Genomic DNA, 27,318 nt, shown 5'->3' with positions numbered 1-27,318 from the left:
TGGGCCCTTTTCTTTAAAAAAAAAAATACAATTTTTAGGCCGGGCGCGGTGGCTCAAGCCTGTAATCCCAGCACTTTGGGAGGCCGAGGCGGGTGGATCACGAGGTCAGGAGATCGAGACTATCCTGGCTAACATGGTGAAACCCCGTCTCTACTAAAAATACAAAAACTTAGCCGGGCACGGTGGCGGGCGCCTGTAGTCCCAGCTACTTGGGAGGCTGGGGCGGGAGAATGGCGTGAACCCGGGAGGCGGAGCTTGCAGTGAGCCGAGATCACACCACTGCACTCCAGCCTGGGGGACACAGTGAGACTCCGTCTCAAAAAAAAAAAAAAAAAATACAATTTTTCAAAAAGCTTTTCATTTTTCCCCATCCGTGGCTAATATATAGAAGTTAGCACCGCTAAGCATTTCAGTTTTTCACTTAAGCTCAGGCTGTCTGTGTTGCCAGTGGGCACTCACAGTCTTGCTGTCCCAGAGACGGGTGTGGTTGGCTCCTCATTTCTGTCCAAAATTTCTGGCCACCAGAAAAGGGGAGGTGGGGGTATGCAGTTTGTATAACTCATGTAAATATATTTAAGTTGTGCCATATCAGAAGAGAAAAAGCCAAAGCCATAGCTACATACTAATGAGTTAATAATTAAAATATAAAAATTAAAATTACAAAACACATTGAGAGTAGCAATAACATATATATCCAGTTTGCTTCAGTATCCACTAGTTTTACACATAAATACTAAAAGACTAACACTAACAGAATAAAGCTTAAAGTGTTCCTGGAAGCTGAGCTGCCAAAGTTTTCTTATTCAGTACATTTCCTATTCAAGGAATAAGTGTAAGCCCTTTTAGTGATGAGACAGCTTTGTTGCCACTAGTTGTATACAATAACAACGAGAATCTGGGCTACCCTAAAAGTCTCCAAATCATCCTTTAAAAAAAAAAAAAAAAAAAGGCAAGTAAGTCCTGCCTCTAGAATATTATGAATAATTTTTGCTACTTCCTAAGGGAATTTTCTCCAGCAAAAGAAGCAAGCCTCAGAGTTAGCAGTTTTAATGGGCCAATTCACATGTGCGCCAAATGGTGTAAAACTGTTCCAACAGAACGTGAGTCACTGATACTCTTCCCTAAGAGTCACTTCTTTGTTTAAAGTCAAGGAGAGGTAATAGTAAAAGAGATACTATTCAAAATCCTGTCCTCCAAAATTGTTGTTAAATTCTAATTGCCAACGAAGTATAATAAGTAGAATTCTACCAAAGTAAAATGTTCATAATCTATTCTCAAAAGGAGAAAAAGCACAAGCCACAAAATAATCTTATTTTGGATGCTTGTTTCTACACACACAAAACTAAAAAGTTCAAATAAAAGTACATGCCACTTTTATCTTTACCAGAGTACAAGACAGGTGACTAAAATGCAAAAATTGAATTTGATATATCAGACTCATTGATTTAAAAATTTTTAATTTCCAATAATTTTCTCTATTGATTAAGCTTTCCTCTAGTATCTTAAAAGAAACACTTAAATGCCACTAGTAAGTGGCATGCTACTTAAGGTGACTGTTATTTGATTATCTGATTCATTTGGTGTCTGAATTTAGTTTAGCACACCAAAGCAACTTTAATATTTTGAGTAGCTAGAGAGCCTTCCAACTTTTTCTTGTATGGTAGAATTCCAATTTACTTACTTCCAAAGCACATTTTGCTAAAACAAGCTCATTAACTATAGTGCAATTACAAATATATGTATAGACAAAAAAGAATATGACTCTCTCAAAAATATCAATCTTAACACTTTTAGTTTTTATTTGCAATGAGGATTTCAAGGGGAAAAAAATAAGCCTTGGTCTAGAAAAGTTAATTTTCCACCCAAATCTAGTGCCTCCATATTAATTCTTACATAGAGAAATGTGACTCTGCTGCAGAAAACAAAAGGTAGTAAAACATTAGGAAGATGAATTCTTGCGTCACACCACATTAAAATTCAAAGGAAACAATGAGGACTTATACAGCATTCTGCCAAGTCATTGGTATACATGGGATTTCTATTTTTCTTTATATCTATAAAATTATTATTATATTTATAGCAAAAAAATATATATGTTTCAATGACAATAAGACTAGACTAAAGGAAATTATCTTGTCCTTATGTTAGCATTTTCAGCCCAAACTTAGGACATCCCATAAGCAGCAGTCCTTTGATATCTGAGTCATGACAAAAATTTATGTGGCTTCATTTCTGAATGATTTTACATGCAGCTTGCCTAATAATTGCTCACATCATAAGACAACCTTCCGAAGAAAGAAGGGCAGAGATAAGAATGCAAAAGACCAATGAAGTAAAGAACAGGAAAAGCATTATATGGATTGCAGAGAAGACTACTAGAAAAGATATGTTTAGCAGAGCAGAAGGGAGATGGAATAACAAGAATATCTCACACATATAATGCTTTCCTATTTGCAAACTGATTTTACTCATACTATATTGTTTAAAGCAAGAATACAAAGTGCACTCTGAGCTTCTAATGGCCTCATAAACCGTCCAGTCTCTCAGTGTAGACCTCTTTAATATAAAGTGGCCACTACCGTCAAAGGAAGTTTTAAGACTTAGAAGAAAAACAATGAATTTAGATTTCCAGACAATGAAATATTGAATTCTGTGACCTTGTTATTGTCAGAGACATTAAAACTGGGATAAAAGCCTTTCAAACCTAACCAAATGACTGCACTTATTGGGCAGGAAGAAGCACCCAATCTTTGGTACACCTCCTGCAAAGTTGTCTACATGACACTGTTAATAATAACAACAACAATAATAATAATAATAATAATACAACTTCAAAGTAAAAAATGGGAAGCCAGAAGAATATCCAGCCAACAAGTATCTTGTCCCTCTCCACAGATTAACAACGTGGAAAGCAGAGTGCACTACACAAAGGTGCCAATCCAGGGCATGAGTCTCGCACCATTTCTCTGCATTAGAAGCACAGAATGTTATGCCTAGAAAAGTCTTAGAAATTCTCTGGTCTGTTTTTCATTTTCCACCTGAGGCATGGAAGGCTTGGTGAAGCCAACACTAGTAGTCAGGGTAGCCCTGGGTCTAAAGCTACTGGCTCCTGAAGAATCTTCTAGGCTGCCTCAATTTCCAAAGACACACAGACACATATTTAAGTGGGTACATTCTATGGTGGTACTCCATAGAACTGCTTTGCAGAAGAACATTCATCAGAAAGTCTTTCATCCCACACAGTACATCATAATTACCTCTGCCTCTGGACATTACTAAAGATGTACTCTGGTTAGCTGAGATGACTAACTTCTAATGGCCTAGTCTTTATGATTCTGGCCCATTCTTTTGAGAGATATATATATTCATTAACCAGGAAAAAGATAACAGTAACCAGAAGAAGAAATATGACAGACTTTCTAAAAAATTATTAAATGTGAACAAAAGATAGAAAGCTACTTCTAAATTCTAACACCTTCCAGTCCAGTGGCACCTCACTCACTGCCTCTTAATTGAAGTTTTAATTAAGGCATTACTAAGACACAAGTCCCCTGCTCTCCTCAAGAATGTGAGTATAATGCAAGATTATGATTAAAGATAAACCTAAAAATCAGAGGGAAGACTATTGTGATTAGAAGGCCGACAGTTGCCGGGCTATGCACACATCCAAGCACATCACCCATCACAGCTGCTCCATGTCCCTAATAGCAAGAGTAGCAAGCCACAATTCTGCTTTCAGGTGTGCTTATCAGCAGCTCAGGTGAACAAGGCTTTAGACACAAAATATCTGCTGCAGGAATTTTCTCCAAATTTATACTCTCACTTAAAAGACAAAAACTTTAAATGACAAACTCAGAATTTATTTAAGAAACTAGTTGCTTATTCACCGTTATGCTCTTTAAGGGACTTCTTGGCCTGATAAAATTCTCCTACTAGGCCTGGTCAGTACATGGCTTATCAATCATCAAAAATTTCATAGCCAGGCCTGGTGGCTCATGCCTGTAATCCCAGCACTTTGGGAGGCCGATGCAGGAGGATCACTTGTGGTCAGGAATTTGAGACCAGCCTGGCCAACATGGTGAAACCTCTTCCCTACCAAAAATACAAAAATCTGGCTGGATGTGGTGGCACACACCTGTAGTCCCAGCTCCTCGGGTGGCTGAGGCATGAGAATCATTTGAACCCGGGAGGCAGAGGTTGCAGTGAGCCAAGATCATGCCACTGCACTCCAACCTGGGTAACAGAGCAAGACCTTGTCGCGGAAGGAAGGAAGGAAGGAAGGAAGGAAGGAAGGAAGGAAGGAAGGAAGGAAGGAAGGAAGGAAGGGAAAAAAAGAAATTTCATTAAGCAACTATTAAGTGCTCATTATAAAGTATGTTTCCTGCCACTGAGAACTTACAATCCTACTGAAATGACTAGACTTGGGTACCAGAAACCATACAAAAGGAGAACAGAATTGGGAGTTTCCCATTAGTGCAGTAGTAGGAATTCAGGAGAGGAAAATGGCAATGTTTGCTGAAGCTACACAGTGAAGATCATAAAGAAGGGATGCAACTTGTTCTGAGCTTTGAAGTCTGGGCAGAATTTGAGCGGCAGAGAAAGGAATAGGACGTTTTAGGCAGAGAAAATAGCTGACAAATGAGCAATGGAGAAACTGAAAGATGAAGTTGAGGAAGGAAGTAGAAGGGGGTCATCTTGTATCGAGTGTTCTCCCTGGGGAACAGTCGGGGCAAGGGCCAATCAATGAGGTGACCAGGTTGTGTAGGCACTTGAATGCCAGGATGAATCCTGTGTCACAGTGGGCCCTGGAGTCAGGGGCCTGGAAAATAGGATTGTAGGTCCATTACAGAACTTCCAGTAGAATTTGGAATTCAAACAACAAATAATTTTTATTGTAACCATGTCCAAATATTTCATGGGACAGACTTCTACTGAAAAATTATTGTTCATCTGAAATTTAAATTTAACTGGTCAATCTGTATTTTTTCCTAAAAGCCTGAAAGTTCTTGGGATAAAGTGATGTTTTAGCAAAAGTGACCTAGCAGAGATGTTTAAAAGATACTTGTAATGTCATCAACAGTGAAAAAGACATTCTCATAGCACCTTTAAAATCAGTTGTCTTTCTTTTTCATCTTTTTCCTAAAATAAATTCTAGTTTACCATAATTAAATATTTTATATGACTTCCATTTCAACTAATTTTGCCCCCCACCCCCAGATGACATTTGGCAATGTTTGGGAGACATCTTTGGTTGTCATAACTGTCAAGCTCTACTGGCATCTGGTGGGTAGAGGCCAGGGGATGCTGATACACTTCCTACAATGCACAGAACAGCCCTCCCATCCCCAACAAATTATCCAGCCCAAAATGGCAAGAGTGCCAAGGTTGAGAAACTTGCTTTAAATAAAGATAAGAACAAAGTCACATTCCTGGACAAAGGCTCTGGCCTTTCACAGGATCTTATACTTTCTTCACAAAACTTTACAATGTTCTGCAAATTTCAAGTGCAAGAGAACCTACAAATCCCCCATTAGACAGTATTTATTTATTTGGGAGAAACTCCACTTCTACCAGAAAAATAAATAAATACATACATACATTCTCTAGACTTTGCAATTTCAGCTGACTCACACTTCACATTTCCCTTGAATGTCAAAGAGCTTAAAAATATGTATGCAGATCAGTCCAATACAAAGTTTGGTTTTCATCAGTGAAAGCATTCCCACACTCCCCTGGGCTCTGTGGAAATCGGCAGGCCTGGTTCTCCTAAGTCAAACTTTTTCCTAACTCCTTGCCCTTCTCTAATCTCAGGGCCTCCTTTTTCTCAAAACACATTTGCTTTTTCAGGTCTCAAATGCTTTCTCCTTGGTGCCTGCTTATAGACCGTAAGGACTTCTTCTTTTGCACCAAAATTATAAAAGTTAAGTTTCTTATTGGTCCCTTGGTATAATTTACCCATTATCGCAGGACAGAAGGAAGGAAACTGCAGTTAAGGGTCATTTTGATGCTTCCCTTATCACAGATATTCACCCATAGGGATGGCTAAACTCAGAACTTTCAGTCAGAAACAAAGTTCTACAGAAAATTTTCTTTAAATTGTTTTATACCTTATAGTTGGTTTGGAGCTTTTGTTTTCTTATACTGTAATAATGGGCCACTGGAAGATTGATGCTGGCCGTGTACAAGAGATTGGAGTGAGAGCGATGTGCACAGTCATGAAAGGGGAGTTTCTTTATCATATATTCAATGGGAATGCAGGTCAGTGGAAAAGAATATCCTCTCCTTATTCATCTCACCAGGTCCTTGGAACTCAACGCCTGGAGAAACATTACACTAGCTCTTACTTTGTCTCTTGGGCTGTGAGCTAGACGTGACATTTTAGACTCTCTCTGTCTTTTGCTCTAGGACCAAGGCCTCTTTTTGAGGAAATAGATGACAAAAGAGAACATGCATAAGATGTGGTAGGAGGCCGGGCGCGGTGGCTCAAGCCTGTAATCCCTGCACTTTGGGAGGCCGAGACGGGCGGATCACGAGGTCAGGAGATCGAGACCATCCTGGCTAACACGGTGAAACCCCGTCTCCACTAAAAAAATACAAAAAACTAGCCGGGCGCGGTGGCGGGCGCCTGTAGTTCCGGCTACTCGGGAGGCTGAGGCAGGAGAATGGCGTAAACCCAGGAGGCGGAGCTTGCAGTGAGCTGAGATCCGGCCACTGCACTCCAGCCTGGGCGACAGAGCGAGACTCCGTCTCAAAAAAAAAAAAAAAAAAGATGTGGTAGGAAATTCATAGCTAAGGATTAATAAAGACTGACCATGTTTGGCCTTGACCGAAAGCAAAGTTTTCTCTGAGGCTGATTTATATTTAGCTTCCTTCTGTTCTTTACAATTGGTAAAACTAGCTCCAGCAACACTTCTTTTGAAGTATTCCAAGGCCACAAGGAGAAGTGAAAAAGAGCAGAGGATTTAAAGAAAGAAGAACCTAGCTCAAGTCAGCCACTTATGGGGCTGTGTGCCCTTGAGCAAGTTCTTTTATCCTCTGTGAGTTTTAGTTCTTTTATCTGTAAAATGGGGATAAAAATATCTAGCTCTTATCAAGAGCTCTTTGTAAAGCTTAAGTTTTTATGTAAATGTTAGTTCTGATTTTGAATCCACTGAGAAACAATGTAAGATGTCCCTCAAAAGAGAAGTTGTATAGAAATTGTCACTAATTGGAATTTCAAGATACGGACCGAGCTGTCTGCTGTGTCGTTGCTTCTTGGCTCTTCCATCATCTGCCCTCATCTCTTTTTACAGAAACATGCAAGGGAACAGAGTTACCACTCTAACATTGTAGCAAATGCAAGAATTACCTTTCTCTCTACCATTCTTGGCAGGGGTCAGTCATCCAGGTTGATTGGAACATTCCCACTGAGCTTGCTGCCCCAGATGGCATTCCATTCTGCTAGAAAATTCTGTGTCAGTGAAATGTGGACAGATAATGTTGAGAAGATAAATGAGTAACATTTGTGAAATTATTTGAACTCTTCTAAAGAAAAGACGCACACTGATTCCAGGGATTTTTGTTAACATAATTGGAATTTAAAATATGATATTTTACTTGATTAATGTCTGTTCTGACTTTTTTTTGTCTTTTGGCCTTGGAGGGGCTGAGAGAAAGGATCCATAGACTTTTTTTTAATTAATAGAAATAAGTAAAATGCACAGAAGATGTCAATGTCTAAATGTAGCAACCCATCAACCATCAATAAATGGTACCACTGCCCTCCCCAGAAGCATCCCCAATCTCCACTCAGGTGGGTTCAGCCTCTGCAAAGCTCAGCACTCTGCACCTCCACCCAAATCTTGACTATTCATAATGCCCCTAAGCCAGAGTGTTAGACTCAGTTGACTAATCATTTGCTAGGTGCTATGCAATCTGCTGAGGATACAAAATGAATAGCCAACAATTCCTTCCTTCAAGGAGCTCACCTGGAGAGGACATAGATGCAAAAACAACTGACTATAGCACACAGTGAACCCTGATAAAAGTGTGGGCACCCAACAAGGAGGGGTGCTCAATGCTTCCTAAGAGAGTAGAGGCAGTTTCATAAAGAAGATAACACTAAAACTGAATCTGGAAAAACAATAGCAATTATTCATATTAGCAAAGACAGAAAGAGGATTCCAGTGAAGCGAAAAGGGTACCCACAGTCATGGAGGTCAGGAGAAGCAGGAAAGGGTGTATAGAGAAGTAATTCAGGAAAATCTACCTCAGGAGGAACACGAGAATACACAACAAATGATGTAGCCTGAGAGACAAGGCCGGACCTGGTTTGTAACAACTGTTTTTGCCAAAGAGGTTTGACATGATAGAGCCATCGAAGACGTGGTGATGAGGTGATCTTCAGAAGATGAGAGATGAGGTGGATATCAAGATGAGAGAGCAACTGAGGACAAGAGCTGAGAACTTAGGCATGAATTAAATGTTCCTCCAGTGTGCACCTGTGACAGGAATAAAATAACAACCTTTTTAAGCCCACATCAACCTCAGGTATTCCTTCAGCATCAAAAAAATAGAGCAACTGTTTCCAAAAGATGCCAGTGAAGGCATAGAGAGAACTCGGATGTCACTTCACATGCCCAGAGTGTGGTCTGAGGAAAGGACAACTAAACATTTTTCTGTGGCCTTAATGGAAATCATGATTAAATTGATAAGATAATAAGTCAAAAGAGATAACAGATCACAAATAGCCCCCTTTGGTTTTGTCTGAAAACTGTATTATTGTATTGCACCAGTAAATATGTTGAGAGACTTGAATGACAATCAATCAACACGAGTCCAAAAGATAACGACAATGACTATTAAATCTTCTCAAGTCTTCGTAACTATTCATGTTTGGAACTAATCTTGAAGAATATTTCCACTAACTAAAAATAATAATTCAAGGCTTAAGGAAAAATTGAAGTAAAGCCTGAAGAAGGCAACCGGGGAAGGAATAAGAATTCTGTAAGATCAGAGGTTCTGCCTTCCAGAAAAATAACTAACTAGAGATTTCCTTTGATAAATGGCAAGTTAAAGAAATTGTAGAATGGTAGAAAATATCATGTTTACCTACAAAAAGAACTATTGCCTCACCATGTTTCACATCTCTAGAAGATGGTTTTAAATCTATTCTTAGCATTACGTAATGTTTAACTGGTTCTGGTTTCAATTGGCAGTGGAACCTAAGGGTTTAACCAAAGGGTTAAAAAAATCTAAATCTAGTGTCTTTGTTACAATAAGATTAAACAAGAGGAGCAATATATTTAGGCCACAACAGTAAATATTCCATGCAGTTAGAGAAAGCATGTCTTAGTTTATCAGTTTAGAAACAGGAAAATGGAACCCTAAAATTTGCAGGTACTGAACCAAAACTCTGAAAATAATGTTAGTTCCAGGAAGCTGATTGCATCATTTCAGTGGACCAGAACAGAAAATAATGAATTACATTTTATAACTCTCTTAAAGTTTTCTAATTTACCACCTGGCTGATGAAGTATTAATGCTTTAGGAATTGGAATCCTTGAAGTCTTATGGCCATGCCCTCATCAGTTTGACATAAGATTCTACCAAACTGGTTTCAACACTAGAATAAGGGAAGGAAAATTCCTACTTTGTAAAAATCATATTATTCTGATTTCATCACCAACCTCACAGTTTTCCAGGCATATGTAGAAGAAGTAATTATAATGCCAGAGTATGAAATACAGCCAGTTTCATTACCGGAATGAATTATGGCTAATTCTCCTGCAGTAAACAATTTGTTTTTCAAATCTGTATTCCCCAGACAGCTGAGCCAGGCCTTGCTTCTCAAGTGTTTTATTTAAATAGGCAGTATGTCAGCGGAGTTTTATCACAGAGTTTCTGAGTACAGAGAGCCTTTCCCTAGGAGTTGGGTGCAGGGAACCGGAGGGCAATGGTTCTTATGAGAAGGTGATGATGCTTCTAAGAAAAAAAGATTACACGTAAGTTAATACTTAACAACTTTTTTAAATTCTGAAATTCAAATGTTCTGCATTTTGAAATAGAATGAATATTCTGTAACTTTTTAGTCTAAAAATTTTCCAAGCTGGAGCTACCACTCATCCATGGAACTGCCAGTCCTAAGCATTTCCATGCTGGTACTGAATGTTGCATTGACTAGCCAATCAATCCTATGGGCAGTTTCTAATGCTCCTGCCCTAACTCACACAACCCTATCGTAACTTAATCTGGCTTTGTAACCTGCACGTTGCCAAGCGGTTTTTTTGGTTTGTTTTGTTTTCTTTGGGTTTTTGCGTGCGTGTGTTTTGGTTTGTTTGCTTGCAAACAGGTAGACAACTTCTTTGCACAGCCCTAAAGCCTTCCTTGTCTCCTGCTTTACTCTTACAAACTCTTACAAGACAAGATAAATAGAGGCTCAGAGTGAATGCTTGGGGAGGGTATTAGGGAAGACATCCTTGCACAAGAATTACTTGGATCATATCACTAAGTTAGGTAGAAAAATGAAAATGGGTCGTGAAAAAGCATATAATACTATCCAAATTGTTACTTTACACGCTTTGGATGCCTTAAAAATAAGGTACAGGGCATTTATTTAGCAGTGTGCTTTTATTTATTTCCTTACTTATTGCTGTTTCTTTTGCAGAATACCCTGGCTAAAGCTGCTGTGAAAGAACTTGCCTCACTGCACGGCACCAAGTACACATATGGCCCAGGAGCTACAACAATCTGTGAGTCTTGGCTTCAGAACTGTGCAAAGAACCATGTGCCTAAAAAGCCAACAAATGGTTCCTGGGGCGTTTATTTTCTGATAGTTTAAAGCATGTGGCTTCTGCCTCACAACTAATTTTTCTAAAATATGTAATCAGTTTTCTGTTCAAAAAAAAAAAAAGGAGGGAAAGCCTGGACAACATAGCAACTTTGTCTCTAAAAACATTTAAAAATTAGCTGGTCATGCACACCTGTAATCCCAGCTACTGAGGAGGCTGAGGCGGGAGAGTCCCCTGAGCCCAGGAGTTCAAGGTTACAGTGAGCTATAATTGCACCATTGCACACCAGCCTGGGTGACAGAGCAGGACCCTGTCTCAAAATAAAAAGGGAAGGGAAGAAAAATATCCTTTTCAACCCACAGAGACATTTGCTCTCTGTAAGTATTTACTGAGCACTTACTATATGCCAGGGCCTCACTAGGCACTTAGAGAACAAGAAAGTAAGAACAGAGAGAAGAAAAGATGAAAAGAGAAAAGGAAGGAGGGAGAGATCAGGGCAGTCTTTAAAAAACTGGCAGTAGGGAAGCAGGAAAAAATACGCAGTCTTTTGTGATACAGGTGCCAAGTGCTGTGACATTAGGATGCACAAGGAAAGCACACACAAAAAGACCAACCAACCCCACAGTATCAGAATTAACTTCCCAAGATGATGACACCACAAAAGTTTTATTTGAAAGGACCGTTGCTGGAGGAAAATATAAAACAGAGTGTTTCCGGCCAGGCATGGCGGCTCATGCCTGTAATCCCAGGACTTTGGGAGGCCGAGGTGGGTGGATCACGAGGTCAGGAGTTCGAGACCAGCCTGCCCAACATGGTGAAATCCCATCTCTACTAAAAATACAAAAAATTAGCCAGGCATGGTGGCGGGCACCTGTAATCCCAGCTGCTCAGGAGGCTGAGGCAGGAGAATCACTTGAACCCAGAAGACAGAGGTTGCAGTGAGCTGAGATCTTACCACTGCACTCCAGCCTGGGTGACAAGAGCAAAACTCCATTTCAATAAAAAAAGACGAGTGTTTTTTGTTTTTTGGTTTTTTTGGCTAAACAGACAAGTACCAGGGCTACTTGAGGCACAAGTCACCTTCAAGAGGTAGACACCAGTCCCTCTAATCAGTCACTCAGTGTATGCAAGCAAGTGGCTAGAGTGGTAGGGGCTAGACTCCAGAGCTGTAGATGCTGCAGCTGAGATCTCTCTGGAAGGCACATTCCACAGGCCTCATTTTCAATTTCTACGTATATCTTCCTTTGCCTTCAAATGATTTCTTTCTGCCTGAGGCTGGAAAGACATTGAAACACACACATGAAAAAAGACCTGGTCTCATCATCAGGTGGCCTCCAGTGCAGTTGGAGAGGCTCTGGTCCTGAGTTGTTGGAATGTATTTTAAGCCTTTATGCAGAATACAATTTTCTTTACTTTTATTATTTTTTAAAAACCGCTCTGAATCATACGAGGCATACTGTTTTCTTAAGGGATTTCTCGCAGAGATAGCCCACCTATTTATATATTGTGAACTTGGTGCATATTTTATTCAATTCAGCTAGGTTTCTTTTTCCATTACACTGTCAGAACTTGGAGGGCAGAGCCAACATCTCTCCCTTGTTCTGGCATCTTCAGAGTTGAGGCCATAGCCTGCTGTTCCGTGGGGGCTATACAATTGTTGACTGAAAAAACAGATGAGTGAATAAATGAACAAATGAATTAATTAATACATATTTTACGTGTTAGTGACAACATGATTGTTATTGAATAAATTAATAACAAGTACCTTATCTACACCAGGCCCTATGCTAGATAAACACTAAAAATACAAAAATGAAGGCATAGCCCTGCCCTCAGCTTCTTCAATCTTATCATTTGGCATAGTTTCAGCCGGGTTTAGAGTCTTCTCCTCTTGCCAATCATACATAGCTTTCCTTATTTTCCTGAGAAATACACATCCTTTCACATATAAAGTATAGTTCACCATAGCATACAAGTACACTGGGAATTTTGCATTACAGATTACATACTTTCTGAAGTATTAAACACATCATTTCTACAAAGTGAAGTGGTGATACATTTAATAAGATTGGAGTAATTTTTTAAAACGGCCCCCAAAACATTTATGATCCAGTTTACTAGAAAATTGGCCTACTCAAAATATTTTGCACAGTGAAACATTTGTAATGATAAAAAGAAAGTGGCAATTTTTTAAAGCTCCTTCCTAGACTTAAAGTTTTTTTTCATTGCTGTTTGCACATTTCAGATCCTGCTGCTGGGGGCTCTGACGACTGGGCTTATGATCAAGGAATCAGATATTCCTTCACCCTTGAACTCCGAGATACAGGCAGATATGGCTTTGCCCTTCCAGAATCCCAGATCCGGGCTACCTGCGAGGAGACCTTGCTGGCAATCAAGTACATTGCCAGCTATGTCCTGGAACACCTGTACTAGTTAAGAAAGCTGATGGCCTTGTTTCAAAATTCTCATTTTTCATTTCTTTTCTTTCTTGAATTCTTATTTTGGTTTGCCTGGATGTTTTACAGATCCCAATCTTTCTTTTAAGTTTCTGGGTCTATTAAACTAGGTAGATCTTTTCATATTGATCATAATAAAAGTGAATCATTACCATTGGAAAACCTGACATATGGTCTACTTCTTTGGGGATAAACCGATGTGAATGAATGACTAAGCAAGCCGTGCACAGTGAGGATTTGGTCAACTGTATAGGAGTTAACATCCTCGGGTGCTGGCCAAGACCATCAGGGTGCAGATGCACTGATTACAGTGGGAGGCTTGTGAGCTAAGAAGAAATGTAAAGGGAAATTCAGGACTATAAAACCTGGCATACATGAAAAGATACCATCTTTCTTGGTCTAGCTTTGGTCTCCACTCATTGAAGTTATTTTGTCAGCTGTCTACTACATGCCATGCACTTTGCTAAGCAATTGAAGATGGAACAATGAAAAAGAAAGATAACATTTCTGCCCTTAACGTGTGTATAGGCCCTTAGGAAAGACAGACATTACACAAATAATTAACTCATTAATTAACAATGTATTAATTAGTGATCTAATTTACGTTAATCAAATAAGTGCTGGATGAACTACACAAAAAGAACGTACAAAAAGTCTACCTGCTTGATGTAGGGGAGAAGCCTCCCTCAGAAGGTGCTGTAACCTGACAAATAAATCACAGTTAGCTGCACAAAGGGAGCACCCCTTCCAGGCCTGTGGCTATCCCAAAGTGTAAGAAGAAAGCCATTGAGGGTGAAATTTAGAGAACTGAGTAAAGAAGAGCATGTGTACAGGCTAGCGAGGGTGGTAGGAACCATGTCAGGCAGAGCTTAGAGGTCATGTTAAGGATTGGGGACACTGGTCTAAGAACAATGAAAATCCATGGAAGATATTAAGTCATCCATGACATGGTCACAGTGTTTTTCGAACACCAACTAGGCTAGGGTGTGGAAAGCAGATCAGACGTGAGACAAGAGGATGCCAGGGACCCTGACTCGACCACTTGGACCAACGAAAGTGGCAAAAATCACTCCAGGACTTGAAGTTTTCCAGGACTGGAATTGAACATACTAATGTTGGGAAGTATTGTGCCAAGTTCAAATTTTAAAATAGAATGAGATGTACTAAAGTTATGATTTAGGGGCATCTCTTACTTAAAAATAATAGACTATTAACTCATTATAGACTTTTTGTAGTCTACTTTCATAGACTATTAACTCATTACTTTCTATATGACTTCAAGAAAAATGAGACTCCATATTGGGCATGATATCTTAAAATATCTGTAACAGTGTTCTATTCATAAAGAGAATCCATTGAAGGAGCAACGGTTTGCGAAAGTTGTCAAGCCAAAGAATAATTAATTGCATTAATTGTCCACTAGATGGTAGCAATGCAGCTGCTACAATGTGTCACACAATCACCTTCAAACTCATTTAGTAATACGTCATTTAAATAGAGAGACAGAGATCCATACTTGCAAAAAAAGAAAAAAAAAATTCCCATTAATTTATCAGCAACATTGGTGGTAATTAAAAAATACGTGTAATTTAGCTAAATATTCTTCCTCCTACTCTTTAAGTTATATCAACTTTGTGTATTGGAGAGTTAACATAGCCATAGTTACCTGAGTGAGGTAATCTTGCTGGAGGTGTATCATTAACTCCTGTTTTACAGGAGACTCCCTTGTGCTATCTCTGGCAAGTAACACCAACCCCTGACTGAGGGATGCTATGGCCCAAAGTATGGAAATCTTGGCAAACCACAAAGAACTCTCCTAATTCCCTAAATTGAACGCTTTAAAATAGAAATTAGGAATATATGTGGGCTGCGTTTTAAGTTTTAAGGGTAGGAACAAAGAATAGGAAAGCAAATATACAAATATTCTTATTTGAAATCCCATGTATCTGAGATGTCCTGCACCTGAGAAATTTTTACTATAGCCACTGTCTGCTGAAAGTTAACAGGAAGCTGGCTAGAATTTCCACTTGCCTGGGCAAAACCAAGAAAAACAGAAAGAGAAATCTGCCTTAGTCCTCACTGCAGTAGTGTCTGACCAGCTAATCAGAGACTGCTGAGTCCACCCAGCCTTACCCACCTGAGAACCCCAGGTTGGGAGGATACCTCTTCTCCCTCCTTTATCCCACTCCCACCCTGAGATCCCAGAGCAGGCCCTGAGCCTTTCCTTCAGCTCCAAGCTCTTAGCTCCCAAAGCAACAGTGAACCAACAGCACAAGAGTGGCCGCTGAATCTTTCTTTCTCAAATGGTGTGGGTAGAAAATAGCAATACTGATTTTCTCATCTGGATTATGGAATTCCTACATACCTAGAATCATATGCCATTTGTTCATCTTATTTTGCAAGCTCACCTATATCAATTGGTCAAAGAGAGAATTTCTAGAAGGAAAAGAAGGCAGACCATAGCAAGTTAACATGTTAATTTGGGGGCAAAAAAGGGTTCTGCTGAGCCTCTTAGGTCATCTCATGGGAGCAGATAGTTACTACCCCCCGCCACAAGGTCAGACAATGTCTGAATCATATACACCCACATATCTGTCCTCAAATGCCACCTTTGCTGCAACTAATTAAGAAAAATTTCTCTGCAGCATTTGCAGAGTAGTTTTGTTTCAATGTTAAGAATCCAATGATCATAACTAAAAGCAACAATTTTTTCTTTCAGCGTACCTTTTGTGAGATATGTAAATGTATTCCAGAAGTTTACTGGATTGAATTTGAAGATAAAAAATCATTTGGAAGAGTATTAAATCATACTTCCATTTTATTGTTTCTTTTCTTTTTCCTTTTTAAACTTTTTTCTGTTTTTACTGTTTTTTCTGTTCACCTTTTTAAGGCATCACTTCCATTTTCTAGGATATTTCTTGTATAGTGATAACAATTGAAAATACATATAGAAAAGCATAGCTAAACTATATGGTGATATTTTAAATCATGGCTAGACATACACTACTACAAATACCCTAGAAGTGCAGAGTTCAAGAAAGATGGAAAATTATGGCTGCGTGAAGTATTCACCTCCAACTTTTTAAAGAGGTTGATTTAATCTGTTAAACATCACAGTCTTACATAGTCAATCCTAAAATGATATGGTGTTTGACAATTATTCATCCTACCCACACATATGCCAAGACCTTTTATAAATCTTGACGCAGTAATATAAGGCTGCACTGATCTATGCTTGCCAAGAAATAGCACTTGTTCTGAGAAGAAGCTCTAGAACATTCTTGAAATCCATCTATTGTATTTTTCTTCAGAGGCTAAATAGATTGGAGAGGCAGTGGGAGTCTCAAATGCATCACATGTTTATATCGTATTCCAGAAACAAGAAATTGCCAATATGTAATCTATTAAGAAGCCAAAGATATACTTTTATTTATTAACAAAGTCTTATCCTGAGAAATACCAGAGTCCTCAAAGCACTCACCTAGATTCCCCAAATAAAATAAAAGTGTTCTTCCTACTTGACCTGAAAAACAGACATAGAAGCTTTCTCTACACAATTTTAAAACCAGTCACAGAGGAAAAGGCTTCAAGAAAATATAACAGAATTCTAAAATTAAAAGGATTTCTATTTTTCCTCTTTCAACTTTCCTGTATTTTCCCGAATCGTTTTCAATGGGCATTTATAATTTTTAGAATCAGAAAATAAAACTCTAAAAAACAAAGCAATAACATGTTTTAAAAATCTTGAAGTAGTCCACATTAAAACAAATACAGAGAGATATTTTATCCCTAAAGGTCACGGCCACCACTTTAATCTACCACATGATCTATTTTGATACCAGTTCTGCAGGCTGGCAGTGGCCAACTGTAAGTCTCTGTTAACAGCACATGAACATTTTATCAACTGTCTAGAGAGCATGGAGATGTTTCTTAGCACCTACCACAAAGTCTGTAACATATGCTGTCTCACTAAGCCTCACAGCCACTTGTTAGAGTCACATTAGCATTCCCATTTTACAAATGAGGAAACCAAGGCCCAGAATAACTAGGCAGCCTGCTCAAGGTGATGTAGCTAGTGTGTGGGAGCCACATTGAAGTGATGTCTCTCGAAACCCAAAGTCAAGGTCTTTCTTTTGACTAAAGATACTTTTGACCAGGGAAAAGTATCTTTAGTCAAAAGAAATAGAGCAAGCATTTGCTTTGGGAATTCTCAGTGCTGATGAGCTTGCCCAGTGTCAAGAACATGAAGGCACTTGTAAAACCCTCCTCTTCCTTACCTGCAAGGCTGGAGCCGGAAAATCCATTTGGGGAAATAAAAAAGTCTTGAGTTCTACCACACACCCATCAGACAGAGAAGAATGGAATTACTGCTGCTGGACATACAACAGGGGCGTGTCTCCAACCGCACTATTTTGATAATACACAGTCATAACTCAGAGAAGTTTTATATACAGTCAGCTATACATTTGTCAATGTGAAGAGGTGGTTTTCAAAAAGGAAATTCTAATAAGTTATCTGATTAGATAAATCCAGTTACTCTTTTAGGTTACCTATGATTCTAGGTAAAGGTATTAGTCTCCCATAATTAATCAAGTTGTGTTCAAGACTAAAGATCCCTCCAGAGATGGTTTTAAATGATCTATAGGTGGCTTTCATTAATTCAACTTCCAAAAGGCATTATTTGGCAGTTACAGCATCCAGGCTCTGAAGACAGTGTCCAATTAATAAACATTACAGCATTGATATTTTCTTCCTCTCAAAGAGTCCTCAAGTTGCCTTAGAAATAGGGGCCGACTCTGAGGACAAAGAGAAGAGAAGGGACAAAGAGTTAGGGCAGTGCTTTAGGTCTTTAGTGTTTATTTCTTTACCAAGAGAAGTACAGGACAAATGTAACAAAAATGTTATCATTCTAAAATCTAAACAGTGAACACTTCAATGTTTGCCATAGTACTTACAGCATTTTTAGTACGTTTATATTTTCTAATTTAAATGTTTTTAATTTCACAACTTACATTCTAGCTTCAAAAATATATTTTACATTATTACAAACCACTCACCAAGATTTTATGGCCAGATACCCAAATTCATCTCGGTCTCCAAGTGCAAATTGTAAAACTGATTTCTTCTATCATTCAATTCAAGCAGAATGGTAGAGTAGTATTTTAGAACAGACAGAACTATTAAACCCCAGCTCTGTGAACATACTTTCTCTGTTACCTTGACCAAGTTATTTGCTAAAGGCATTTGCTTCCCATCCTGTGTCTGTAAAATGGATATTTCATATCGCAAAAGGTAGATAAGTAGCATGGGCTTGGTGGGTTAGTGTTTTTCCCTCCCCAGCTAGAAAAAAAAAAAAAAAAAAAAAAAAAAAAAAAACCTAGTGTGGGCAAAGAAGGGGAACAGTTTGTGCAACAGAACCCTAAGAGGAAATCAGCTGCTCATCAAGATAAGGGCTGAGGCATAAAACTGCCAGAGGGTCTCAAGGCAGGCAAAGAAGAATCATGATGCTCATCCTGCCCATGGGTTTGATTGCTACCACTCTTGCAATTGCTCCTGTCCGCTTTGACAGGTAAATCTTACTTCCTGTGTTCCAGTCTCTGTGTGGGAAGAGAATTAAAGGTTGTTTCTTACAGTTCACTGTTTTTTGTTTTTTTTTTTTTTTTCATTTGCCTTTGTAAAGGGAGAAGGTGTTCCGCGTGAAGCCCCAGGATGAAAAACAAGCAGACATCATAAAGGACTTGGCCAAAACAAATGAGGTAAGCATTTAGAGGGATATTTTATCTTTTCTTACTGTTCTCTAAAATATGCTTCTTCTTATTTTACTATTATTGCCCACGAGACTACAAAAGACTACTGAACATAAGGGGAAAGCAGGAGCTATCTGGATAATTCAGCCAGTGGCCAATACTTCATCTGTTCTGGTTTTGGTCTTGGTTTCCACGACTACCACTTCTGTTTTTCCTCCCGTAAGCTTTGCAAACACCAAGTTTTTTCAAGTAAAACTGTGAAATCATGAGCTGTTCTTAGCCTCCTTATCAGGGCATCTTTCTCTTGCCTACTGATGCCATTCCCTCTCCATTCTCCCCACTCCCACCCTCATCTCCTCTGGTGCCATAATTTCTCTTTGAGTACTAACTAAAAACGTTGAGGCATTAGCAAATATCAAGATGTGACCCTTTCCAAGAGCAGGTACATTTTCAAAAAAGACTTTTAAAGTTAGATCAATCCTTTAAAATCTAACAGTCTAAAATAATTTTATCATGTATTCAGCTGCTCCTAAATATGTTGTGCAAGCCACCTCACATATGTCATTCCAAATTCTCCAACAGATTCTCGATGTCAGGGTTATAATGTAACTCATTTGAAACAGAAAAGCTAAAGTGCAAAGACAAAAAATTAAATGACCAAGATTACACATCAGATTTAAACCCAGAACTGGATCTGGGATTTATTCCAGTAGAACACACTCTTATCTCTACAACAAATCAATCAAAGGCTCTGCCTATTCTAACTCCCAAATATTTCTCAAATCCACACATTGCCCTCCATTCCACTGCCACTGCCAACTTCATGTTCACTCTACCTCTTGCAAGGACAATTTCCATAGTCCCTTAGCTAGCAATCAGGGTTCTAGTCTTGCCACCCACAAAGCCAACTCTGCATTGCAACCTGATCGCTCACTCTAAAACTTGACAATTGCATTCCTCCATTTGAGGGTCATTGCTGAGAAGCAGCCTAGTATGGAAAAAGCATTTTCTTCAAAGTCAAATGCTTACGTTCAAATCCAAGCTCTACACTACCTCTGTAGCCTTAGGCAAGTTACTCAACATCTCTGGGTCTCCATTTCTTCTTCTATAAAATGAGGATAATAATCATACCTACTTCCTAGGGTTGCTTCAAAGACTAAATAAGCTTTTGGTAGCACTCAGAAGCAGGCCTGCTATATTAAGCATCACAGAAGTGTTTTTTGTTTGTTTTTGTTTTTGTTTTGAGACAGAGTTCCACTCTGTCACCCAGGCTGGAGTGCAGTGGTGCAATCTCTGCAGCCTCCGACTCCCAGGTTCAAGTGATTCACCTGCCTCAGCCTCCCTATTAGCTGGGATTACAGGTGCCCACCACCATTCCCAGCTAATTTTTGTGTTTTTAGTGAAGATGGGGTTTTGCCACGTCGCCCAGCTGGTCTCAAACTCCTGACCTCAAGTGATCCACCCTCCTCGGCCTCCCAAAATGCTGGCATTACAGGCGTGAGCCACCGTGCCCAGTCAGAAGCATTTTCTGTTGGTATTCATATAGCATTCAGAACCTTTTATGATCGGCCAAACTACCAACCTCTTCAATATCCTGCTCATCCACCTTCTTCCGCACCCTTCAAGCCCCATAAACACCAAAATCTCACCCACCTTGGCCCTGTACACCTTTTCTCATGAGGAATATGTTTCTCTCCATTTTGACCTGGGTAAGTCCTACTTATTTCTCCAGATCCAACTCAGGCAGTGTCTCCTGCAGGAAGTCTCTTCTGTTCATCAACTCTCATGACTCAATTTTGGCTGCTCCTTGTGCTCCTAGAACACCAGATCCTTCCTCTGGCATTGGTTAACATGTGAGAAACATGCATGTCTGATTGTGTTCCACAACAAACCTTTCACATCTCAAAAGTCCCTTATTAGTCTCCACAACTGTGGCACCCAGCTCTGTGCCTTGTGCTTAATAAATGAAAGTTCACTAAGCTCTAAGCTCCTGCGGCACATTACCCTGCTAGAACAGAGAAATGTCTATTTTGATAAGTTGGCTCTGCCTAACTTGCTTTTGCGTCACACTACATCTCTCATATGTCCAACTCATGCTGTAACTTTTTGATCAAAATAAACAAACATTGGTTGGTTCATAGCAGCCTCATATTGTCACTTGATTGACCTAGAGGTAGAGGGGCTCTCAACTAAGAAACAGCCAGGCAGACCTGGACACATGCACAAGCAGGGGTGGAAATTGAGCTTTTCCTTCACATTTCCCAGGCTGGGGACTTGTACTTCATTTAGTTTCACAATTGAGTATGATTTTGAAGAACCACAAGAACTGGAATCTTTTCAATGTTTGCTTTTGTTTTTGCTTTTGTTTTGTTTTTTGTTGTTTTTTGAGATGGAGTTTTGCTCTTGTTGCCCAGGCTAGAGTGCAATGGCGAGATCGCAGCTCACTGCAACCTCCGCCTCCCAGGTTCAAGCAATTCTCCTGCGTCAGCCTCCCAAGTAGCTGGAATTACAGGCGTGTGCCACCACGCCTGGCTAATTTTGCATTTTTAGTAGAAATGGGGTTTCTCCATGTTGATCAGGCTGGTCTCGAACTCCTGACCTCAGGTGATCCACACCTCAGCCTCCCAAAGTGCTGGGATTATAGTCGTGAGCCACGACGCCCAGCCTCAAAATTATTTTGATCTGAATGCTATACTTCTGAGGTCATATACCAAATTTTTGAGATTGTCAGCTAGAAGAAGAGAAAGGAAAAAAAAAAATCTGCACCTGTTAAATGTCTTCATGCCCCAGACCTCAGACCTATTTCACAATCTTCACAACACTTCCCAGTGAACTCTCATTTGCCCCATTATTTTAGGAGAGAGGACTAAAATTTAAAGAATCCTAGTAACTTGCCCAAGGACATATTGCTAGAAAAATGACATTCCTGGGGGACTATCCCAACTGTCGAATACAAGACTTTCAGGATTTCCAGAGTTTATAGGGACATCGGGTTCTGAGGACTAACTAACCAGATATTTAATTTAAATTTCCAATTAGTGCCAGATTCTGTGGCTAGATGAATTGTGATCCCATTCAACCCCAAAATTGTGGAAGAAAAAAATTAACCAAAAGAGCTGCCCATCCTTTTTAACTTGATAGACCTGAAGTCCTAAAAAAAAAAAAAAAAAAAAAAAAGTGATCAGGCACTAGGAAGGTTTCCTTCCTCCTCCCTAATATTCAACAGTTCTTAAGTATATTTGCAAAAATTCCATAAGCTTATTAAAAGAAGGGTCTATATCTTAGCTACGCTGAGCCCCAAATTCCTTTCACAGAGTATGAGACATGATCATTTCTTAATCAATATGTGTTGGGTAAGCAAATAAACTCTGACTAACATTGAGCTTATCTCTGCAGCTTGACTTCTGGTATCCAGGTGCCACCCACCACGTAGCTGCTAATATGACGGTGGATTTCCGAGTTCGTGAGAAGGAATCCCAAGCCATCCAGTCTGCCTTGGATCAAAATAAAATGCACTATGAGTAAGTCCTTGGCAAATATTGAAATGTGTTGGATATTCAAAGCTTTGGGAGCCTTGAAGTAGAAGAAAGTATTACAATGGAACTATGTTTAATTGGGCCCCCCAAAACAAAAGCTCTTTCTGTAAGATACAGATCACAGCTACTTCCAAACACATTATCGAAGCCTGTTTACAGAGGTGATAGAATCAAACTTGGCAGTTCAACATCTACCTTACATTTGCTGTTAGCTATAATAATAACAATTACCTGTATCTACCATCTCCAAAACCAGCCCCTCGCAAGCACAGGGCCCACATGAGCAGGCATGAATGGGTTAGCCACACGCCATCACTACTGACAGGTAATCGGCCCAGATCATGAGCTACTGGTACTGGCCTCCTTTTATGTATTTGAATTTTCCTGATACACAAAAGGAGACCAAAAAAAAAAAAAGCCATTGGTATGTCAGAAATACAGCAATAAATAATTCTTTACGAAAAAAATTCTTCCTCAGAGAAAGCACAAGCAGAGCAGTCGAATAAGGTTTAAATCAAAGAGAAAGGAATCTCAAATAGCCAGAGATGAAGAAATGAGTTATTCTGGCCCCAAGGAGAAATAAGAGAAAATTTGAATATATTGAGCAGCAACCATGGGCCATGCACAGTCTGGGCCCTGGGCAGTGAACGAGAAGGGAGCCCAGCAATGAATATCATAAATCAATGCATAATTTGGAAATTAAAATGTGTCAGCCAGGCATGCTGGCTCACGCCTGTAATCCCAGCACTTTGTGAGGCCAAGGCAGGCGAATCATGAGGTCAGGAGTTAGAGACCAGCCTGGCCAATATGGTGACACCCCATCTCTACTGAAAATACAAAAATTACCGGGGCATAGTGGCATGTGCCTGTAGTTCCAGCTACTCGGGAGGCTGAGGCAGAAGAATCGCTTGAACCCAGAAAGCAGAGGTTGCAGTGAGCCGAGATAGCGCCACTGCACTCCAGCCTGGGAGACACAGCTAGACTCCATCTCAAAAAAAAAAAAAAAGAAAAGAAAAGAAAGAAAGAAAATGTGCTTTTATACTTTCAAACATTTCATAGTTTCATGTACAGAGAGGTCCAATTTTAACTTCCCCAGGCCACGTCATGCCAGGATTCCCGTTTATTGAGACCCTCGTTGTCAAAACACTGCTAAACACTAGTTCATTTTTTTTTTGAACTTGCCATTTTACACCTCTATTACCTGACTTGGTGCTTTAACTCAAAAGATCTGCTTCTGGCTGAGATAAGAAAGATCCTATTAATGTCAGTGATGTTATACTGCAGAGCAGGATTTACTACTGCTCACCATAACTTGATTGTATTTATGATATTGCTACAATATTTCAAATAAATATAAACTCTAATGAAATTTAAAAATCACATACATAGGACAAGTAAGCAAAAAACATTCTTATTCATGGCTTTAAAGGTAACATTCTATTATTTGTGATGGTTATTGATGACTGTTTTTCGGTTTTGCTACTGTTTCAAGAAGGTTGTTGTACAAATGTAAAAGTTAACAAATTGAAAATACATAATTCAAAATTGATACCAGCTTTTAACTCTTTTAAATTAATATACTGATATAGGTTTTTCTGTGTTTTTATAAATTGCATCATTAAACTTAGACACTTTGAAAATATAACTACAAGACTGCAGAAATTTGTATTACATTATCTGTTTACATTAAGGTTCAGATAATGCATTGACTTTTTCATTTAAAAGAAATCAACCCTCTATCTTAAATAACCCCTGGTTATTGTGTGTTTTTTGTTTTTTTTTTTTGTTTGTTTATTTGTTTGTTTTGAGACGGAGTCTCACTCTGTCACCCAGACTAGAGTGCAGTGGCGCAATCTCGGTTCACTGCAAGTTCCGCCTCCTGAGTTCACACCTTTCTGCTGCCTCAGCCTCCCGAGTAACTGAGACTACAAGCACCTGCCACCATGCCAGGCTAATTTTTTGTATTTTTAGTAAAGATGGGGTTTTACCGTGTTAGCCAGGATGGTCTCGATCTCCTGATCTTGTGATCTGCCCACCTCGGCCTCCCGAAGTGCTGGGATTACAGGCGTGAGCCACCGCGCCCGGCCTACTGTGTCTCTTGATTCACTCACTTCATTGCCAACTTTCTAGTGTATGTGCCTAAATTATCACACTCTTCACTTTACTTCAAAAATATAGACCTGGTCTGGATTCCTATGATAAACTAATTCTTACAAAGCACTCAGCCCAAGCTAAAATAAAGTAGTGGTGTGGCCAAATTTTATATAATTTGGCTTGAACAGCAAGGTAAAGAATTAGGTATTATGTTTTCCTTAATAGCCCTCTAATGCAATTATAATGTAGAAAATGTATCTAGAAAAGCTAGTTGTTTGGCATGAGCATGGATAGTGGAGTAAATCACTGCACGACATCTAAGCAGGCAGCTAGCATCCTTCCAATTTATCAAATAGCTCACATCAGCCTTTTTTCTCCTTTGGTCCTCTAGGCCTCTGCTAGCCTGAAATGATTCTCATTCAACTAGATGTCTAAATCCAGATCTTCAAATTAGTGTGTTTTTCACTTTATCTTATGACAAAGGAGTTTCTTGCTATCTACATCGAGAACCAAAGTGTTAAATTACCTATAAAAATTGGTTTTATGAAATTAAAACATGAATTCTAGAAAGTGGCCCAAATCAGTCACAGTTATGGGAAAGCCACATAATTAGTTACCTCCCTCAGAAATGTAAATATGTAAACTGATATGTGCAGGCAAGAACTATTTAAAATCTTGTCTCCAAGTACTAATTATATAGATACTTTTATTTGCATATTAATTATATGTATTGCCTGGTGTCAGTCAGTAACAGAAAAGAGTTCTAAGAACAGAAACATCTGGTCGGACCCAGGCACCAGGCTGAATTAAACCGAGGCTGCTTTGACACAATGATTTACTTAGACACCCTTCATTAGACAGTATATATCAACCACTCTTTGGTTTAAAGTACCTGTGTGATTTTTTTTTTAATTTTTAGAAAATTAAGTTAGTAAGCCAGATTTTATTTTAAAGTAACATACTTGTTTCCTTTTTTATTTATAAAATCATAAAAGTCCAAGTTCAAAAAACAAACAACATGGATATACTAACAAACCCAAACAGACTGGAGAACAAATATCAAAGGGAAAGCATGTCCATTGGACTGAGCCTCTGGGGCAGACACTATACTTGGATTCAGCAGTTAAAAATCCTAGTGTTTTTAACATTGTTTACATTTTAGATAGTCAATTTTTAACACTGCCTTTTCTTTGATAAAAGGTTAAAATTAGAAAATAAAGAGTTGTTAATGAAAGGTAACTCAGAAAACAGCTATTAATATAATAAGAAAACTCAAATGGTACAATTAAGTAAAATCTTACTAGGATCCATATAAGATTATGTGAGAAATGCAAAAGAGATCTATGCCAAACTGACACAGTGATAATCAACACCTCATATTAATGTCTACCTGCCTAATAATAATGTTCAGTCAGATACAAATTCATATTCCATGGATATACACAGTCCTATCAAGTGTTTCAGTCAAATCATTCTAATGAGTCATTCATTTTTTTCTTCTGCTTCACATTTTTACATATTACTTACCTAAGAGTATAACATGCATGTTATACTACAACATGCTACATGCTACAAATGTTGAAGTTACAATTGGTCATGTGACAAACAGGAGTGTGGAAGGTAGGAAAGCAGGTTCTGAAGCAAGGCTATCTGGGTCCAGTCCCATTGAAGCCATGCATTAGGTATTTAACATTGGCAATTTATTAAACTTTGCTTTACCTCATACCTCATCCATAAAATGGGAATAATAATGGAACCTATTTCATAGGCGTTTCATGAAGATTGACTGGGATCATAAAGTTTCTGTCTGTCTAATCCTTTACTTCCATGAATACACACACATATACTGAAACAGGGAATAACTAGAGGCTATCACCAGATGCTCCATTTTCCTCCCAGTGAATAAATGAGTAGTATTCCTCAAACCTTGGGAAATCCATGTCAGTAAGTGTAGAGTTTGATGTGTGATAACCAAATTAGGGAGTTACCAGGAGGATATTGAATCTTATAGAAACCCGAAACCATAATTTTTGAATAGCACCATATCCTGATGTAATGTGGACAACGGGAGAATCCAGTCCCATTTATAAGGCACCCTGACAGTGACTCTGCCTTCCTGAAACACCTTTCCCCAGTGCATGCACATGCACACACACACATACACACACACACACACACACCCCAGAGCCTATGATGGTCACATACATTGGCCCACAGTTCTCCAGTCCTTCTTTGCTGCTTTCTAAAAGCAGCAAAGGATGGGAGCCTTGAAACTGTCAAAGTAAAATTTATCTCATCTCTTCTCTGAACCTCTTACTTGCTCCCTGATCTTGGGACACAGACTTCCATGAGTGTTGGTTGATTGGGCCAACCGTGCACCAACCTCCGAAGACTAAGGAGACTAGAGTCTGACGGCAATACCCAAGGATTTCATCCGATGATGAAGGCACTATTGCACAATGGCTCACAGCTAGGGTGCTGATGTCAGACCCTCCAGGTTCAAATTCCAACTTCTGTATTTCAACAGTTGTGTCCATTTTGGAAATTGGCCAAACCTTCATAAAAACAAGGGCTGATAATGGTACCCAGTTAATCATGCTGAGTGATAAAATCTAAATACAGTGCCAAGAAAAGTGCCTGGCGCATAAGGAAGGTTCAGTAAACATTAACCATTTGTATTATTCAATCCCCAGTGATAATTATTTATCCTTTCACC

The 27,318-nt window shown here is 39.1% G+C and overlaps 2 protein-coding genes across 3 annotated transcripts in view; both read left to right on the top strand.

Moving 5' to 3' along the window:
* The window catches only part of CPB1 (carboxypeptidase B1), a 32,906-nt gene extending 19,514 nt beyond the window's left edge, over nucleotides 1–13,392 (top strand). The window contains exons 10-11 of the mRNA XM_017955800.3: nucleotides 10,646–10,730; nucleotides 13,015–13,392. Coding sequence (XP_017811289.1) covers nucleotides 10,646–10,730; nucleotides 13,015–13,202 — 273 coding nt within the window. The 3' untranslated portion in view covers nucleotides 13,203–13,392. The remainder of the gene's footprint in view (nucleotides 1–10,645; nucleotides 10,731–13,014) is intronic.
* Nucleotides 13,393–18,679: 5,287 nt separating this feature from the next.
* The window catches only part of CPA3 (carboxypeptidase A3), a 32,116-nt gene continuing 23,477 nt past the window's right edge, over nucleotides 18,680–27,318 (top strand). For both annotated transcript variants that reach the window (XM_003894976.4, XM_017955798.3), the window contains exons 1-3: nucleotides 18,680–18,794; nucleotides 18,906–18,981; nucleotides 22,369–22,493. In XM_003894976.4, the coding sequence (XP_003895025.2) occupies nucleotides 18,727–18,794; nucleotides 18,906–18,981; nucleotides 22,369–22,493 (269 nt within the window). In that variant the 5' untranslated portion in view covers nucleotides 18,680–18,726. The remainder of the gene's footprint in view (nucleotides 18,795–18,905; nucleotides 18,982–22,368; nucleotides 22,494–27,318) is intronic.

The sequence above is a fragment of the Papio anubis genome, chromosome 2, assembly GCF_008728515.1.
Source record: "Papio anubis isolate 15944 chromosome 2, Panubis1.0, whole genome shotgun sequence".
Classification (NCBI taxonomy): Eukaryota; Metazoa; Chordata; class Mammalia; order Primates; family Cercopithecidae; genus Papio; species Papio anubis.
This window is presented reverse-complemented; position numbering and strand designations above follow the sequence as displayed.